Source organism: Astatotilapia calliptera, chromosome 14, assembly GCF_964374335.1.
Source record: "Astatotilapia calliptera chromosome 14, fAstCal68.1, whole genome shotgun sequence".
In the NCBI taxonomy this organism is placed as follows: Eukaryota; Metazoa; Chordata; class Actinopteri; order Cichliformes; family Cichlidae; genus Astatotilapia; species Astatotilapia calliptera.
In genome coordinates, this window is record NC_137435.1 from 17,404,490 (window position 1) to 17,422,983 (window position 18,494).

The window sequence follows — 18,494 nt, forward strand, 5'->3', positions numbered from 1 at the left end:
GCATTAAGCCACTGTATTCACTCGGTTATTGCTCAAGGGCGTTGAAGTGCATCGGATCCTGAATGTTGGTGACCCCCAGCCCTCGTGCACAGCAACGCAAGCAGCATTTACAAATCAGATTTATAGCCAGCTGACTTAACAGACCTTGAAATTTAACAATGGGTCCTACTAGGTATATGATTCATTTACCTCTGCCTGCCTTTCTTCTGTCAAGTCATTTCTCTCAAAGGCAGTCAGGCTGAGGTTAGGATATCAGAGGACTCATATGATGAAGAGTAAATGCCCTCTGTCACAATTGTCTGGATTTATGCTCTTGGGTCGATGGAGTAATGGCCAGAGCGGTTTAATGTAGCTCAAGTGGATATATTGAATGATTTATTGATTTTTAGACAGGCTATCAAGATGACTTCATAACCACATTGCAAATTCACCGAGGGAAAGGATTGGCTTACCGCTAGATGGCGCTGATGCACTAGACAGGTTTAAATCTGAATTTTAAAGACTTGTATTTACATGTTTTGTCAGTAGCTTTGAGTGTTGTTTTATACGAAATCAGCCCAACAGTTTTAGCAGTGTAGCATGACTACATGTTTTAAGACATCAGAAAAAAGTCAAGATACACCTAATAAAATCCCCTCTTCCCAGAATATTAGGTCAGATACTGAAACCTTTGCATTACTTCATCTGTTTATTATTTACACAAAGAGGGAGATACTGGCATAAGTGAACAGGAGACAGTACTACACGCATCACTTTCATCAACAAACTCACAGGTGGACAAGAAGGGAAGCAGTACATATTTCACTACCGTAATTTTAAAAAATAAAATAAAATACAAAACTTGAATATATGAAACCACCTTTGAGACCTGTGAATAGATATGGTTAAAATTAGTATGACCATGTCAAAGATTTAGGCTGAGCAAAAGGATGTGAGTAAAAGCTTTTTTTTTTTTCTAAGAGGAATTTAAAATTCAACTCATTTTATGCAATGCCAAAGGAATGTATGGAAATACTGTGAGCAGGAACTATTTGTGTTCACAATATTCAACACAGGCTACACTGTATGTACACACCATACAAAGCAATTTTTACATTACTGATTTATGTAAAATATACCTTCTGTATCTAGGGATAGTTTTAAGTGTTCTTAAGAGTAACCAACCAGCACCATTTGATGTAACGAGCTGCATTAAATGACAAAGATTATTTCAAAAGCAACCGAAATCATCACAACATACCACTGTGCAACCATTGGATGTAACATGACCTATACTATTGACCACCATCAGCCATGAGGACGTCTGGACAGCACAGGTTGCCATAACAAACTGTCAGAACGACACTCGTTCTAAGTAAACTCCATTCAATTGAACTAGCTGTGCTGGGTCAACTGGTCTGAAGAGGTTTCCGTAGTTTGCCTATACTCCAATCCAGATATAAATTGCGCAGCAGCCATGATGAATATCCTAAAACTTCCAAGACCTGCTTAACATTACTTATAGAAAAGGCTGCGAGGCTATTATAACTTCTCAATGCACAGGGGTCATTATAGGCAGTCTCTATGGTGCTTGTTAGTCACAGTAGTGCCATTAAATACATGTTTAGGTTAATGAGAGGAGGGCAGAAGAGAGCAGTGTGACACTTGTTTCCACACTGCACAGAGATAGATGCAATTACTTTGTGGTTACTACAGGAATAATTCATTTCTGTGGCCACTGGCTTGTGGAAGAAGAAAAACAGAATACAGCTGAGTGTAACTAAGGCAGTATATGTAATTTTAACTTGTTGAAATGTGCTGTATAGCCTTCAAAACATCCTCACCAGTAAGACGGGTGCAGAATATTGCAACATATAGACTTGTGACAAAAGATTAATTGGACTCATATCCATATGTAAACAATATTAATCTTCTTTACTAAACACCCCCTCCCCCCTTTCCCTTGAAGTCCCGGTAAATGTTGGCTGTGCAGAGACAGGAACATGACAAATGTCCATTTCAGACTGATACAAAAAAAATGAGCAAGATGTTTTGGGTGCCAGGGCAGCAGATTAGTATCCAGGTAAGATAGATGGTTATCGACTTTTTTTCTTCTTCTTCTTCTTTTTTACTCGAGTGATTGGAGCATGAGGAGCTGCTTGAGGACCTTTGTCTGACTGGTCTCCCTGATCTCCCCCGCCAGGAACATCTCATCCACCACCGTGTACACCTTAAAACACAATTCAGAGGACAGAGCCCAACACTGTGATGAAACTGAGGATATTAAGATGATTCAAAACAGAGTACAAATATCACAAAGTAGTCATCCAGCCTGCTATTTGTCATCATTGTGTAAAAATAACCAGAGTGACAAAGAAATTAACCTGACAAGATGAGTCACTCTTCTTTCCATCACCTGCTTTTCTCAGGTGTGTTGTAGTTTGTGAAAGAGGTTGTAGTTGTCAACAGCTGATTTACCTTATTTGTTGGTTTCTGGCCATGTCATACATGAGCGGTGTTAGAGTAAAGCATGTGGGCGGATGTTCACATGCTTTTTAGGTAATTAGCAATTAACACTAGCGGCAGGTGGGTCAAGGGAGTTTAAGCATTTATGAAAAGAAAAAAGAATCCACCCCCACTAAAGTATTTAAGATCAAAAAGAAAAAAAAACCTGTGATTATTATATCAGTTACCATGGCACTATACTAAAAAAAGCACTTTCAGAGCTCTCTTTTGTCCTCCTCTGTTCAAGGTCTTTTTAATTGGATATCAAGACTCTTAAAAACAAAGGGGAAGAATTCACTTCTCAATATGCTTACCTTGTAGAAGTTGAACACAAGGTCCAGCTCACACACATTGTGGAAATACTCATTCAGCACCTTCCAAGAAGCAAAGGAGCAATTGAAAATACAGACTTTCAATTCAATCAGATAAGAATCCAAACAGACTACTTTAGTAAGACACACACACACACACACACACACACACACACACACACACACACACACACACACACACACACACACACACACCTTAATGTGATGCACTAGTGCAGGAAATTATGTGATGCTGTAGCAGCAGCAGAATCCACTTGAAAACCATGTAATACACTTATATCTACTACATCTAAAATGTGGCCATTTAAAATTAATGTGAGTCTGGCCTCATCTCGTTTCCACAGGAGATCATTTCGAGCAGTGATACGGTTTCATTTACAAAGCCAGAATTACTGACCCCTTGTATTTGCTACAATGAATGTTAAAACCAGCCTGTGAGCAAATCCTGCTGTGAGCTAATAGAAAGTGTGGCATGGTATCTTTTATGAGAATATTTTCACTGACTAAAATAATAATAATTTTTTTAAAAACCCTTCATTGGTGTTTAGATGGGGCTTTATGTAATAACAAGCTTGCCAGCTAGAAAGTAAGACAGCTCATTTTGAGAATACCGTAATGTGCATTCCTTCACAGTCAAACATTACATCAAATGACCTTCACTCCCGGGTGCTCTGGACAAAAAATGGTCTACTGTTTGTCTTAGCTAGTGGCAAACACTAGATTGTACTTTAAGCTCACAATTTCAATTGCTACCACATCATTTAAAGACTAAATGATTAGAAAAATAAAGAGATGTTAAACTAAGCTTTAGAGGAAAGCACACTCAAGCTGACTGATGTGTCCAGACAATCACCGTGATCTACCTATGCTCTCTAAATCACTGATTAAACTAAATGCTTGATAACAAAGGAGTTCAACCATTTTAAAAATAACTATCTCATATCAACTGTTGATTAAAGTCCATGAAGGCAGCATAACTTGTCTCGAACCTGATGCGCCACTGAAGACTAGATGGGTAAAGTTAGTTCTGTATCTGTTTAGGTGTTTTAGGTTCAGAGTTGCTCAAAATGAAACCAGCGACATTGAATTTTGGAGGGAATTCTGACAGCAGTTTGAGGGCATTCATTAGTTATGGCTAGTGGTGCAACAGATCACTATTGATCCGTAATCCGAACCGGTCCCCACTCCACAGTTCGGCACGCACATGATCCGAAGGTTCGAAAAAGAAGAAAAAAAAGTATGTGTGTGGTGCGCGTGGTCAGTCTGTCAAGCCGTAGTTATGGCCAGCGCTAGCGGTCCAAGTGGAGGAGCAGAGTGACAAGATTGTTCCAAGCATTTATGAGCAGGAAAAGTCTAAAGTTATGCCCTTGTGTTTATAGCAGGTAGGTCTTTTCTTGAGATGGCATGTGGTATTTAGTTATGTCTCTGTGTGAACATGCCTTTTTTAAGCCTAACGATAAGGTGAATGTTTTGTGCTGTGACCTTTAGTGTTTTGGAGAAGTTGGTCAGTTTCATTTGGATCACTTGCAATTGTTGTTGGCCAGGTAATAATGGTAACTGTGGTGTTAAGCAACAATTGTTGCTGTGATCAACGTGGGGAGTGATACTGAATTTTGTGGCTATAGTAACCTTCTGTGGTATAGAACCACTTGGTATGTGACTATTTATGTTGTGGGGACAACAGATCACTTCTGGTTGAGATTAGGGCTGCCACGATTAGTCGACTAGTCACGATTACGTCGACTATCAAAATCGTCGACGACTGATTTAATAGTCGACGCGTCGTTTGAAGCTTTGTAAGATCCCAAAAGACGCAGGAATAAGTAGTAGGATTTAAGAGTGTAATAACGGACTGAAACAGAAGATGGCAGCACTGCATGTACAAGGATGCCAGCTGCCGTTAAACCCCGAAGAAGAAGCAGCTGTGTCCCAGAATTCATAGCGCAGCCCAGCTCAGTTTCCAACAATGGCGGCAGCTAGTTAGTTTTAATGTTACTCTTATTATTCTTTCTGGGTCACAAAATAAACGTTTAACATATTTTCAGGCGAGAATGTAGCTGTGTAAATCTCAAATATCTGCTCAGTTTATCAGGACACCACATATTTTCAAAAGCGCTCCGACGTTTTCAGAGACGTCTGTTACCCACTAGCTCGATAGCGAGCCGGGGGCTAGGCTCACTAGAGCCGTGAGAACACCGGACTCCTGGCAAATTGTTTTCAAACCCACCGCTGTCTCTCGCTACTCAGGTTAAACATGATATATAAGTCACTTAGATAACTTAACAATGTTATTGTTTGGCTTTTTTTTAGTATTTTATTTGTTCCTGAGTAAATCGGTTTGGCTGAGATTAAAGTTATAGTTTTTACACAGCTGAATAAACGTCAAGCAGACAGCTGATTATCAGAAGTGTGAGATGCTCCAGAATATACTCCGGTGTCCTGTTATATTTTACATAGCAAGGAGTTTATTAAACTTCACCGAAACAATCTGCAAATTTCATTAAAATTTAATAAACTATCATCTTGTCTTTATTTTTAGTTAGCACATACCTTAAACACTTAAAGCTGTAAGCTAATGATAGTTATATCAGAGCAGATGCTGCTGGTGCAATAAGCTGTACGTTTTACGTCCAATGGATGATGATCTGATTAGTCGACTAATCGCAAAAATAATCGGTGACTAGTCGACTATCCAAATAATCGTTTGTGGCAGCCCTAGTTGAGATTATTAGTTACTACTATTGGTTTCAGTTGCAAATATTTCTGAGTAATCATTTTGGTTTGCGGGTGTTATACTCCAATTTGGGTTGATCGCATGTTACTATCGTGTATGCAGTGTAGCAATTTGTGTGATCTTCATAATGATTAAATCCATTTAAATTATTTTAAAAGGACTAAGTTTTTCTGTGTAGTGGTCAGACAGTAGTTTTCTTAATATGGGAGTGGCTGCAGCTCAGGAGGTAGAGCAAGTCCTCTACTGATCGGAAGGTTGGTGACTGGTTTGATCCCTGGCTCCTCCAGTATGCATGCCAAATCCACCCCAAGTTGCTCTCCCATGCAGCCAACCGGAGTATAAATGTGTGTGATTGGTAGATGGAAAGGACTTACGCACAGAAGAAAGTGCTTGTGTGAATGGGTGAATGAGGCATCTATACAGCGCTTTGAGTGTTCTGGGAGATTTTTGCTGGCTTAATCTTCTTTCCAGGGTTGATTTAGCTTGATTGGAATAAGTATGCCACCGTTGCAAGGCACACATATTGTCCTGCTTTCCCTATTTGTATTTCAGATCTAGGATATCAAGAACCAGAAGACTCCAGAGAGGTCTTTTCTTTATTTGGGGATCTTGGAAGAACCTTTTTGAGTAGGGGAGGTGGTACACCCATCTGAAACCTCTACTTGTCTTGCAGTGACAGAGATTGGATAAAGCCATGCCTGAGGTTGGCTTAGGAGGATGGCACTTCTTGTGTTTATGCTCTCTGGCCTTTCATTTTTTGCTGAAATTTTAAGTACTTTAAAATAAAATCGGTGTTTTTAGAAACTCTGGGATCAGCCTTCATGCTGTGACTTTTGAGCCAGGTCATAAAATAGTGCAATACTGCCTTTTGGCACTGCAGTGTATCTATGTGGCAAGGCGTTATCAAATCTATCAATATTTTAACGATAACATTTTTTTCCAGCATGGTATAACACTAACACTAGTCAAAAATGATACACCCAAGACTGTAAAATGAATGTGACGTAAACATAGCTTTAATAGGTTCTGGAATTTGTGCTGAAATACAGCGTCATGCTAAAAGTTTAAACTATAGATACAAGCTGTGGTATGAGTTTCGGCTAAGTCAGATTTATAGAAAACAATCTGACTTCACTAAAAACTATGAATAAGTTAGACTTTTAAAAATGCAGAAATTCAGGTAGCACTTTATTCTGAATTTAAAGCATCCTTTATACCTGAGTTATTTGAAATCCAGAATGGCTTTCACATTTGGGAAACAATATTATAATAATGTAAAAACTAAATGATGTGCTCTTCAGAAGCAACAGATAAAAAAGAAAACATATCATCTTTTAAAATTGGACTTATGTATGCCATGGAAGAAAGGGTTTATATCTGCATAACTACATTTGATATTTAAATTTGAATTTCACAGGTTGAATTATTTTATAGATACTTGCTTACTGGGAATATGCTTCAAAAATAGGGCATTCTATAGTATAATGTTGTAGTTCTATAGTCTTATGCAGATTTTATCAGCAGGAAGTCAGATCACAGCATAGTGGATCTCTGCTACCAATTCAGTTTTTACAATTGTCCTCTATTATGTGGAAGGTAAATACTTGAATAACAGCATCATTATGTGGGCAGAGGAAATATATCAAAATAAAGATATTTTTGAAAATAAATGGCAGAATTTAATTGCTGAATATGGGATGCTTTGAGCCAGGGTGAAAACTGAGAATACCAGTGGAGACTAATGAAAGAAGCAAGAGGGGATTTTGTTTTTCTTCCTGTTCTCTGTGTTATGTAAAGATTAAAAAATAATATTGAAATATATGTGCATTTAGCTATAAATGTATATAGGCTGGTAAATAATACGTGGATTCTGTTTAGCTGTACATAATAATGCTTAACTAATTTATATTCTTTTCCTCCGCTTCTTTGTAATCCAGTTTATATTTTTTTTTACTTTTTCACTTCCACTGTATATACTTCAACTTTAACTACTAAAGACCTTTACTACATGTAATTTTACTGCAATCCTTACAACCCAGAGAAGTTCTAAAGGAGCTCCAAGCCAGTGAAGGATGATAGCCTCTGAACAAAATCATTGAGAGACATTCTTGAAAACCATCAGACCATGACAACTAAATTATCATAGCTCACTTACTAGGTCTATATATTGCGCGTTTCATTTACCTCTACAAAGTTGTGGATTCCCTCGAGGTACGCCAAGTTATTATCAGTCACGTCCACACAAATACAGAAGTACAGACCAGCATAACGTCTGTAAATGATCTTGAAGTTCCTGAACTGTGAGAACAACAGAAAAATCCTCTTAAGAGCTTAATCGCGCATATTATGACAACAGCAGCAGATTTACCAGGGCTGAAGCTCCCACGGTACGGTAAAACACACCCAGTATGCATACATTCATGCTGATTTTTTTTTTTAACAGCATTAAAAACCTGATCCACTAAAGGGGTTCTCTTTTCATGTGATGTTGTATTCCACTAGAATTTCATTCAGTTATCATATAACATAGAAAAAAAACATGTTAAGAGATAATGCCTGCAATATCTATGTAGTGAAGGAGCTGGGCCAGCTGTGTCATTATACAGGATTAGAGAAAAGAGGTTGTTGTTCTAGCACGTCAAAGAATTGTTTGAAAAAAGAAAATGTGGGTACATGCGGCACTGCCTAATCCCATACCTCCACAAAGTTGGTGTGCTTGGCATCTCTGACAGTAACGACAGCATGCACTTCTTCAATCAACTTCTGTTTCTCATCATCATCAAACTGCATGTACCATTTGGCCAGTCGTGTCTTTCCCGCTCGGTTCTGGATGAGGATAAAGCGGATCTGTAAGAAACAAGACAAAAAAATAAATAAATGAGGCATTCTTTACTTGTCCTTAACATCCAATATTAAGCAGTTTGACACTGACAGAATTATGAAACTCCCAGAAATGACTCATTAGCAACACACAATATAATCTTACTTTGCCTATTAGTAGCTGTCGTACATAATATAACTTTGGAGATACTTACCATTTAGGTATCCAACTATTTTAATATGTAAGATATATTACAAGTAACTGTAGCTACCCTTAGCTTATCTACAGCTTATCGACAGTTAAACATAGTGTTAGCTAAACCACACCCATTCATTTTGACAGCATCGTTTTCGGAGAACTCGGCAAAATAAAATCGATCTATTTCAGTAAACTGATAGTTGTTTGGTAAAACATCTTGATTTAAAATTGTTGGCGTCCCAGTTAGCTTATCGTTTTCTACTCATTGAATGGAATAGCCGATCTGGCGAACTCTAAGATGCTAGCAACCAAACGACAAATGCTACTGACATGAGAAGAAAATACAACATAGTTCGTTTGAGACATATTTACCATTTTCGCCTCCCAAATATGGACCTTAGAGACTCCAAAGCAGCAGGTTCCCAAGTAAGTGTGCAATAATTTTCACATTAATACATCGATATTTTATGACCGCTCGTCCGCTATCTTCTCCAAGCTAATAGGAAGTGGCAAAACTATGGCTGCGTCACGTTGCATGATGGGATTGTAGTTTTTCCTGTCACATTTAGAAGCAATGGATTTTAATATAGAACTACAACAACCAACATCCCTGTGTGGCGTCTCGTATTGAGTCGTGCAGTGGATCACATGAGAAGCAAAGAGCCCATCTCTTTAAATATTTTTGTAGTTTTTCGTGTTTGTTTCAGGTTTTATTCTTTTCTGAAAGAACTACCGGAAGCACTTCCTGTCGAATAATTTCACAAGTATTGCATTTCACTTGTTATCTATTTTTTATAGTATCCTAATACTATAAAATTGATTTTTAAAAATATGTCACTGTTCTCTTGGGCAATTTCCTGTCAGTTCTTAGACTGGTTAACACTTCTTCTTTTGGCTGCTCCCTTTAAGGGTCGCCATAGTGAATCGTTTACCTTCATCTCCTATCTCCCCTTGCCTAGCATACTCCTCTGTCACACCAGTCCTCTGTATGTCCTCCATCACTACATCCATTAACCTTCTCGAAGATCTTCCTGTTGTCTGCCTACCTGGCAGCTTCATATTTAATATCCTTTCTCGAATATATCACCTATCCCTCCGCCTCACATGTCCAAAACATCACACCCTTGGCTCTCTAACTTTATTTCAAAAGCACTTCACCCGAGCTGTCCCTCTGATATACTGATTTCCTATCCTATCCCTCCTGGTCCCACTCCCAATAAAAATCTGAGGATGTTCAACTCTGACTCCTGTCTTTTTGTAAGGGCCACCATCTCTAAACCATACATCTATATCTTCCCTTTCACTCTTGCCGCTATCCATCTGTGACAAATCACCCCTGACACTCGTCTTCACCCACTCCACCCTGCCTGCACTCTATTCTTCTTCTCTATTGTGCACTGTCTGTCACCTTCACTGTTAAATCGGTCTCCGTCTCATTCACACATGTCTATTCTGTCAGGCTTCTATTGACTTTCATTCCTCTTCTCTACCGAGGATACCTCCACTTCTCCAGGCTCTCTTCCACGTGCTGCCTGATCTCACTACAGATCACATCATCATAGCCCAAAGAGACTTTTGTCTGCTCTATTTGTTTAAACACATGGTGAAAATTGCTCACATACAGACTTACTAAATGTAAAAAAGTCCCCAAACGTGATAGTGTATTTGTCACATACACAGTTAATCAAACTGTTTTATTTATATCCACTTAATTATATTAGATTATTGCGTATAATTAGCATAAAGACATATGAACAAAAAGGAAGATTTGTAGAATACAAAAGATTTATACCCAAACTCATTACAGGCTGAAAAGTAGCAATAGCCTATATAACTTATTTGCACCCTCTTGAGATTACATTATTTTTGGAGGTTGTTTTCTGCAGAGTCAGAGTTTGTTTACTGGTCTGCCTGGGCAGCCAATTCACCGCAGAACATTGCCCAGACAGCTTGGACAGCTTGCCTCTGTTCTGGGTGTTTAGGGAGTCAGAGGTGGGGGGGATGGGGGACTGTGATTGTCAGGGATTGCACAACTGTGAGTGGAGGAATGCGCTGCCCTTGGGACTGAGACATATTTTAGCTGCAGATACAACGAGGACTGAAAGTGGGATGGAAAAAATAATAATAAAATGAAAGAGGAAACCAACCAGTGATTAAACAAAAAGTGCAGTGTTTTTCTTCTGTATAATGCTTGCAGCTGTGTTTTGATTCTGTCGCGTATTTTAGAGTAAAATAAAAATAAAATTTGCCATGGTGGTTATATAAGAATTATACGCATAAGCAGCACTGCATAGCAATGTTTTGTGATAGTCGCAAGACCTTGGCCTGTTTTAAAAACAAGTGGAGGTAGGCGAAAGGGATGTAAAACAGAGGCACATTATTCAACACACACTTTGACCCCAGCTAATCTTGGTCCGTGTGATTGGGGTCATGCAAATATTGCTGAGAACCTAGTGAGTAATGCAATTGGACAGAAGCGTGTGGACTTACTCAAACACAGGACAGTGCACCTTGAACCCTGTTTGACTGTGTATTTAATGATGGGTCACAATTCAAGCTTGTCAGGACACACATAGTGCACATTATGTACTTCAATTTAATAACTTATGTAAGAACAACATAATTTCTTTCCTATTTTTTTTTATTACAAATGATTTTCTGCTATGTTTTGATTCTGCTATCCAACACTCCAGGAGGTTGAATACAGTAATAACCTTTAAACACGATGCCTCTATTGTTTACGAAGGTTTAGTCTTAAATATCCCCTAAAGTGCCAAATTCCAGTTCAAAACAATAGATTGAGTTCTACGGCCACACAAACTATTTGTTTTCATATCACACAGAGTTTAGATTACCAGATCGGAATTGCATGTTCTTGAGAGTTCAAGGAAGGACTAACAGGGGGAGAGAGAAAGAATTTCAAGAGAGGGTCTCACTGCTAGACACTAAACATCTGTTTGAGCTCTTAGTACAGGCTGTTGTCTTGTACAACACTGCAGATATTTCTCCAATGTATCTCAACTCTCTGCCTTAATTTTTAAAATGGCTTTAATCAAAGTAGAAAACACTTCACAATAACTCTTGACAAGCACATAACTCAGCGAACAACACTTATAATTAGGACTAACCTTTAAGATGATTATTTTTTCTCAGGAAAGGCATTAAACATTTCCTCTCTCTGCTGTTCAATAACAGTTTAGGTGGGAGTCCTTGGATGAATGCACAACAAATCTTTCACAAATGATTCAGCCATTAACTATTTAAAACTATTAAGCAACAGTTCTGTGCAAAAGCCCTCAGCCAATGATCAATGCTAAGTGAACCACCTAGTATTGACCTATGAATGATTCAACCATAAAAAAGGAACCTAACTCAAAAGATGAACCACACCTGGTTTTCTACACATAACAGATATCAGAAAAATTAGAGACTAATTAAATTTGTTTCTTTAGACACTTTTGTTACTAGCAGTCTGTCACAATCAAATCATTTTGTAATTAGTTCCTCTCTTCTTAAGGTGGCTGTCAGGAAGCCATTCCTAAGGAAAGGGAACAAGAAGAAAAGATCAGTGGCAACAGGAGTGACGAATCCACATTTGAAGTTTTTCTCAGTTGAAATCATCATCATCAGTGTGTGTAGAGGAGATCAGGGCAGGGGTAGAATAGTACAAACTTTGTTTTTGCCTTATATACTGTACTTATATATACTTATATACTGTATTTCCACATATCCTTACAGATGTTTCAATAAATCGCTGAACCTATTTCCATTTTCCTGGCAAAATATAAAGAAACGAATGGGTTATTCAAGACCTTTGCACAGTGTTGTATAACTAATGCTTGAATCTGTCCAGGGAAATGGTGGTCAGTTTTGCAAGGAAGTGGTATGGGAGCCGTGGGGCCATGAACGCAGATGGGCCAAAATAAAATAAATTAATCACAGTCATGATAATATAAACACATTTCCTTTTTATGCGTAGAAAAAACAAATAACCGTTTCATGTTTAACAGTAATCCAAAATGAGACATTAAAGACATTAACCCCACTTTGATACAACTCACAAATAAGTCCATGTTGGACAACGGAGCTAGTTTGCTGTTCTTCAATTTAAAATAAAAGAAAGGGCTATAAAGAAATGAAACTAGAAAGTAACAGAAATGGTTAAAGTAACTAGAAGTAGCTGGTTGCTAGCTAAAGCATAGTCACCCTTTGTGTGCGTGTGTTTTTTGTTGTTTCGAATATCTCTTTAATGTATTCAGCATGTTATACGTCAACTATTTTTTTTAGTTTAAATATACACACGTATGGAAGAGTATTATGATGGTTCATTTCAAATAAATTCACTGTTGGTCTCGGCTTACTAGTCACCATTAGCTACGCCTTAATAGTGTGGCGGTGAGCAGCGTATCATAAACAGTCTGCGTTTGTTGTAATTGTGTATATTTACCGCTGGGCGAGAGTGTCTCTCTGTGAAGAGCATGCCGCCATTACTGGGAAGCTGGGGAAAAAAATAGACTTAAACACAACGTCACACATTTATCCTGCAAGGGGCTTAACATCAGAAAGGGAAAAAACACACACACACACACAAGGCTTTCGTACGAACTGTTGTACTCTTCCAACAGCGGCGCTTTTTCTGTAAATGAAGGCTGATCCTTGCGGTCGCGTTTCCTGTGGACTCTTTTTTTTATAAATTTTTGACACAACAAAGGAAATAATAATTGGTCAAAACAACGTGGTGGAAAACACACCGAAACAGCGCTTTCCAACGCCGGCCCCCCTTTTCTCCTCCTCGCAAGACGTTTCCAGCCGTGGTGAAAAAAACTGAAGTTGAGCAGGATTTTTTTCCCCTGCCCTTTTCCTTACTAGAATTTACTTGTATTTTTTTTCCAGACTGGGAGAAAAGACAAACCATCTATGTATCTCGTGTCTGAAAACTTCAGACTGATGTAAGTGAACACCCTATGTGGGAAGCAATGGACAGACAGCCTGTTTACTGAAAAGGCGGAAAATAATCGATGTGAGAGCTTGTAGGGAGTGTTTTTGTCTGGTTTTTAAAGTATTTCCCCGGCTGCGGGTCGCAGAGGAGCACGGAGAGGAAGAAAGGAGCGGACAAGAGCAGGACAGAAACGGGAATGATATGGTAGGTAGACTGTAGCTTTTCGGCCACGATTGTGTGTGTGAGTCAGTGTGAATAAGCAGTTTTTAGACCTAACTAGTATTGGCAAAAGGCATTTTAAGGCGTTCACCTGATTTTACTTCTCCTAACATTGCAGCTTGGGTTGCAGTGAAGTGCTGCGAGTAACAAGAAACTGGGAGTTAACCCCAGTCCCCCTCCCCTCCACGGGGGCTGGCTTGATTTGAAGCCCGTTAATAGTAATCATAATGACTGCGTGATGATACGAGTGTGTATTAAAATAAAAGGCGTTCTTATGCAGGTTAGGGGTTAACGTGTGCTTGTTTAAATGGGACGTTTATATAGGAGAAAGGGACTGAGGGGGGTGGGGGTCTTAAAAATGGATCCTGTCCAAACCTTACAATTGTTTGGACAACAACACCTGGAATGCATTGGTCTGTCAGACCTGGAGAAACTCCAGGCTATGTCTGAACGTAAGGGGCAAACAGGACTTGAAATCGGGTTAGAGCAGATAGGATGTTTGGGAGAGGCTGAAGATTGTTAAACAGTTGTGTCACAGCATGTTTGCATGTTCAGTTTATTTCTATGCTATATACTATGCTCTGCTTTAAAAAATAGACTTTTAATGTTTTAAAAAGCTTTGTTTATTGTAATTTCGTACATTTAAGTCGTGTTTAAGGTCTTAATATACCACGTTTTCTTCATGAAAATATATTTTAACCTTTATTGAATGTATCATTAACTTTGTAAATGCCAAAGCTGCACAGGGCTGGCTACTTGATATAGCTGGCTAATGCCTGAGGGTACCTGTACTAACTTCCTCATTTCCTTTACCCAACCTGTAACACAAAAGGCTGTGTTCTTCCTAGAAAATATTTAAAACCTTTCAAGTTATTTCTCAGGTGAGGATATTTATGTTGGCTCACTGAATGTGGAATGTCCACTCCTTTGTCCTTTAAGTTCTAGGCTGGTTAGGGTGACCTAATGGAGACAGTTAACATTATTAATCTATTTTTATGCCAGGACTAGTCACCAGTGTGTCACAGCCTAATCCTGCAGCAAAGTGGTCACTGCCCTGGAAGCCACCCCCTTTTCTTTCTTTCTTTCTTTCTTTCTTTCTGTTTTTTTTTTTTTTTTTTTTTGGGGGGGGGGGGGGGAGTCCTTCCACTGGACTTTAGTGCTTTTAATTCAAAGAGTGATCCTTCTATATTAAAGACTGACAATGGCTGATTTTAAAGCATGAGATCTCTGTGTAGCTTTATGACGTTGCCTTAAAACAGAGTATCCATTGGTTTGGTCTGTGCTGCTGTGTCATTGCCAGTTAAAGGAGACATTTTAAAACAGGAACCTTGATAATGGGTATGTGCCTTTGGTATCGTGCATCCTTTTCAAGCAAGTAGGTTGAAGCACACATTTACTGGCTGTGCTTGAATATGTGCTTTTTGATGAGTTTTCCTCCCTTTGATCTTAATCAGCCTTGTCAGGAAGACCATACTAAGGAGGAAATGCACACAGACTCGTATGCAAAGTTTTCTTGGTAAGACGGTCTCTTTGCGCTCAGGTAAATGCATTAGCAGCTGTCAGCACTTCTGTTCTGTGCTTGATTGGGCCCTTTGCAGTGCAGTCACACCTCTCCAGGAAGCATCTTCTTCCCCTAATAGCTGTGCCATTTGCCCAGGCAGCAGGCTAGCTACCAGCATACCCACTCACCCCTGTCAGTCTGTCTCTGGGATCATGTTGTGAGTCCTGGGCTTGAACATGTTCCCGAGATTAGAGGAGAACAGGCTTTGTTTGTCAGCATGTAGGCCAGAGATGAGAATGCATCCTTTGATGAGGACACTGTTCTGTCCCATATTATGTGAACAGATAAATCCAGGGTTTTTCATGCTTTGTAATAGAAGCAGCATAGGAACACTTACTCCTTACAGCAAATCTAAGATGTCAGCTCACTTGTTTTCTCAACAGTGGACCAGGGGGGGAAAAAAACGAGGAAAGGTAATTAGAAATTACCTGAGCCCTGTAGTGTGAAACATTACTTAATTCACTAAGCTAAGTAGTGATTAGTTTATTTCAATAGGGCGAAAGTGTCTCGGGCTTGTAGCACAGCACGGGCCGCTTTGCAGTGTCGACCCAGACTCTTAGATTTCTACTGTGCTGGCTGAATTAAATGGTGGACTTGCACCTGCTCCAGTTTTACTGCTTGCATACCTGTCAGAGTGAAGTTACTCCACCTGCCAAGCATGGAAAAATTTTTCCTACTCATCAGAAAACGCGTCATTCGCTAAATCTCTTTCCTCTTGTATTACAAGAGAGGGTTGCTTGCGAGTCACTGTAAGTCTGTGTTTGATGGAGAAAGGAGCTAATTATAGCGGGCAGCTTTGGAGTTTGGTAGACCAGATTACAGTCACTCTCCTCTCAATGACTGCCTTGTTCTAGTGGCTGATTATTAGGCAGAGAGAAGTGCATTCTGGGATGATTGTATCTGAATTTCCATTAGAAAGTGTGCCTGCCTCAGTTGAACTGAGGTTCTCTTCTCTCCCCTCTGTTTCGGCTCTCTTGCTCATTACAGATTTGCAGATGGGCACAGGCTGATATAAAGGCCTCTGTACTGTGACCCTGTTCTGTTCCAGAGCCAGTTTAGCTCTGTACCCTGATTGACCAATTTATGTACGAGGGAAATGACCCTGTTTTGAGGGAACAAAAAGATTAGAAAGTATTACTAATATTTCTATTCACTGGCCCTTTTCAACAAATTAGTGATCTGAGAATTTTAAATTCAACACAAATAGAATAGAATAGAATAATCCTTTAATTGTCCCACAAGGGGAAATTTGGTTCAACAGCAGCCAGAAAGACACAAACAAACAGTATACAGGACACAGAACAGAAACGTACACAATTTTTATTGCATATTTACATTAAGGACAATAGTTACTATAAACAGAGTACTGTACAGTTATTAAATTAAATAAAAATAACTACAGATAAGAGGCAAACCAGGTTGTAGTGCGAATCGGTTGATTAACTTATTGCAGTTACAGCGCAGATGTAAACATCTATGTTTGTTGGCAGCAGTTCTGATTGTACAGTCTGACAGCTGCAGGGAGGGTTAGGGTTAAATCCAGCATTGTTGGACATTTCTAGATAAAAATAAGGGCTATGGTTATGAACAGTGGTTTGAATGGTGGCTGTACGGTTCTATTGAGGTACTTTAATATTTAAAAAATATTAATACAGTGCTGACAATGTTTGAAATTACTGAGACCATCAAGGACCACAGAGGAATGGTGACCTCTGGACACGAACGGCCGTGTTTTCTCTTTTGCAAATGCGATTAAACAACAGAAGGACAAGAGCTGTGGAGCCTGAACATGAAGGGAGATCTTTAGGAACGAGGAAAAGTGAGAGTGTGATGCCACAAAGTGGGTTTTCAGTTTTTTGTTGGGGGGCCGCTACAAGGATGTTTGAGTAAAGCAAAGTGTGAACAAACTGCTGCCAGTTTCTGCTTCAGGCTGTGTTCCTGGTATGTGCTCTTTCAGCTTTGTGCTCAGGGATCAACCAATCAATGGCAGCCATAAGTAACCCTGCTGCTTGGCTATTGGACACAGCTGAATTCCATGACTCAGCATGGCCGTAGATAAGATGTTATGATTGAGGCTCTGCCAATAAAACGAGGCCACTGCCCGGAGTTCAATAGGTTGGACTTCTGCTTCTATGATTGCACGCACAAAGTTTGCACCACCTACACACACTGCCAACATGGTTCTTATCCTTAAAGTTCTCTGAGATTTGTGGACTGTGCAGGGTGCTAGCTTAAAATGAGAGATTTGTCATGCATAAATACACGCTCCATTGGATTATCATGTTAAGGGTATAATGGCCTCTGATGGTTTTTGGATGAGTCAGTGTTTATACAGTCTGTTGAAAGCCTGTAGACATTTGAAACCTCTCTCACTCAAAAAAAAAAAAGCAACAAAAAGACTGCTCTGAAATCCACCTACATAAGTATTAAAGGATAACTCTGAGCATGTTTGCAATCTGTGGATGCATACACGCTCACAATCATTTCCCACACTAAAGCAACACTCGGTTTTCATTTTTGTCTTAACCTGTTGTGCTGACCTAGCCCTAATCTCATTCGCAAGTCCTAATGCGTTATAGCCAAAATTGGGCTGGAGTGAGCAGGAGAAGTCTGTGTTTGTCATTGTTTGACTTTTTTTTTCTCTTCTGGAGCTTCTCCCCCCGGTGGTGGTCCTGAATTTCCTGAAGGAAGTCCACTCACGATGCCTGGTCATGTGTTTATGCAAGGGGGATGGGGATGGAAGGCCAAAAGGAGTGGATAGGGTGGAGAAGAGGAGAGCTGAGGGTCAAAGGTGAGGGTAGGAGTTAGAAAGTGGCAACAATGGAGCCAGTTTCATTCTTCTTTTAAGGAAGAATGGTGGCAAAATGGGAAGAAAGATTGGCTGTTTGTTAGAAAAAATCCTGTATGGTAGTAGAAAAAAAATCAAATCCTGACCAATCAGCTGTCATGACTATTCTGGAGAGATGTAGACAAGTCTTAACACAGACCCTCCTTTTGAACTAGTACTACCGAAAAGCCAAATTAGAATTGAGCCTCATTCAGTAGTACTTAAAACGTCAGTGCTCCAAGCACAAAGACAGTAGCATGTGTACATGTATTATAAAAAAAAAATCTACCAACTTAAATATTTAATCCATATATTCAGTATAAAATAATTTTAGTGAAAGATTGTCTGTCTTTTTTAAGTTAAACAAAGTCATTTTGAT

General features: G+C 39.3%; 2 protein-coding genes and 1 long non-coding RNA gene across 4 annotated transcripts in view; 1 reads left to right on the forward strand and 2 right to left on the reverse strand.

Moving 5' to 3' along the window:
• Positions 1–669: 669 nt before the first annotated feature.
• ap2s1 (adaptor related protein complex 2 subunit sigma 1) lies at positions 670–11,837 on the reverse strand. 2 transcript variants are annotated; one of them, XM_026192426.2, is made up of 5 exons: positions 11,698–11,837; positions 8,248–8,397; positions 7,735–7,848; positions 2,799–2,858; positions 670–2,209 (listed from the first exon to the last, which is right to left on the reverse strand). In XM_026192426.2, the coding sequence occupies exons 2-5, from the start codon at positions 8,338–8,340 to the stop codon at positions 2,108–2,110; spliced, it is 369 nt and encodes a 122-aa protein (XP_026048211.1). In that variant the 5' UTR covers positions 8,341–8,397; positions 11,698–11,837; the 3' UTR covers positions 670–2,107. The 2 variants fall into 2 exon arrangements, with proteins under 2 accessions (XP_026048211.1, XP_026048210.1); XM_026192425.2 differs by lacking the exon at positions 11,698–11,837 and adding an exon at positions 8,942–9,109.
• A 131-nt stretch (positions 11,838–11,968) lies between these two features.
• Positions 11,969–13,458, reverse strand: LOC145420138 (uncharacterized). The gene is made up of 3 exons (XR_013901435.1): positions 13,321–13,458; positions 13,017–13,067; positions 11,969–12,107 (listed from the first exon to the last, which is right to left on the reverse strand). It is a non-coding gene; the product is annotated as an uncharacterized LOC145420138 (long non-coding RNA).
• The window catches only part of arhgap35a (Rho GTPase activating protein 35a), a 57,870-nt gene continuing 52,475 nt past the window's right edge, over positions 13,100–18,494 (forward strand). Inside the window, exon 1 of the mRNA XM_026192419.2 lies at positions 13,100–13,712. The gene's annotated coding sequence lies outside the window, so the exon portion shown is untranslated. The remainder of the gene's footprint in view (positions 13,713–18,494) is intronic.

Coding starts and splice junctions, on each gene's coding strand:
- ap2s1 (XM_026192425.2), bottom strand. Junction 7,849..8,247: donor AGCACACCAACTTTGTGGAG/GTATGGGATTAG, acceptor TTGTTCTCACAG/TTCAGGAACTTCAAGATCAT. Junction 2,210..2,798: donor TTGTGTTCAACTTCTACAAG/GTAAGCATATTG, acceptor TTGTGTTTTAAG/GTGTACACGGTGGTGGATGA.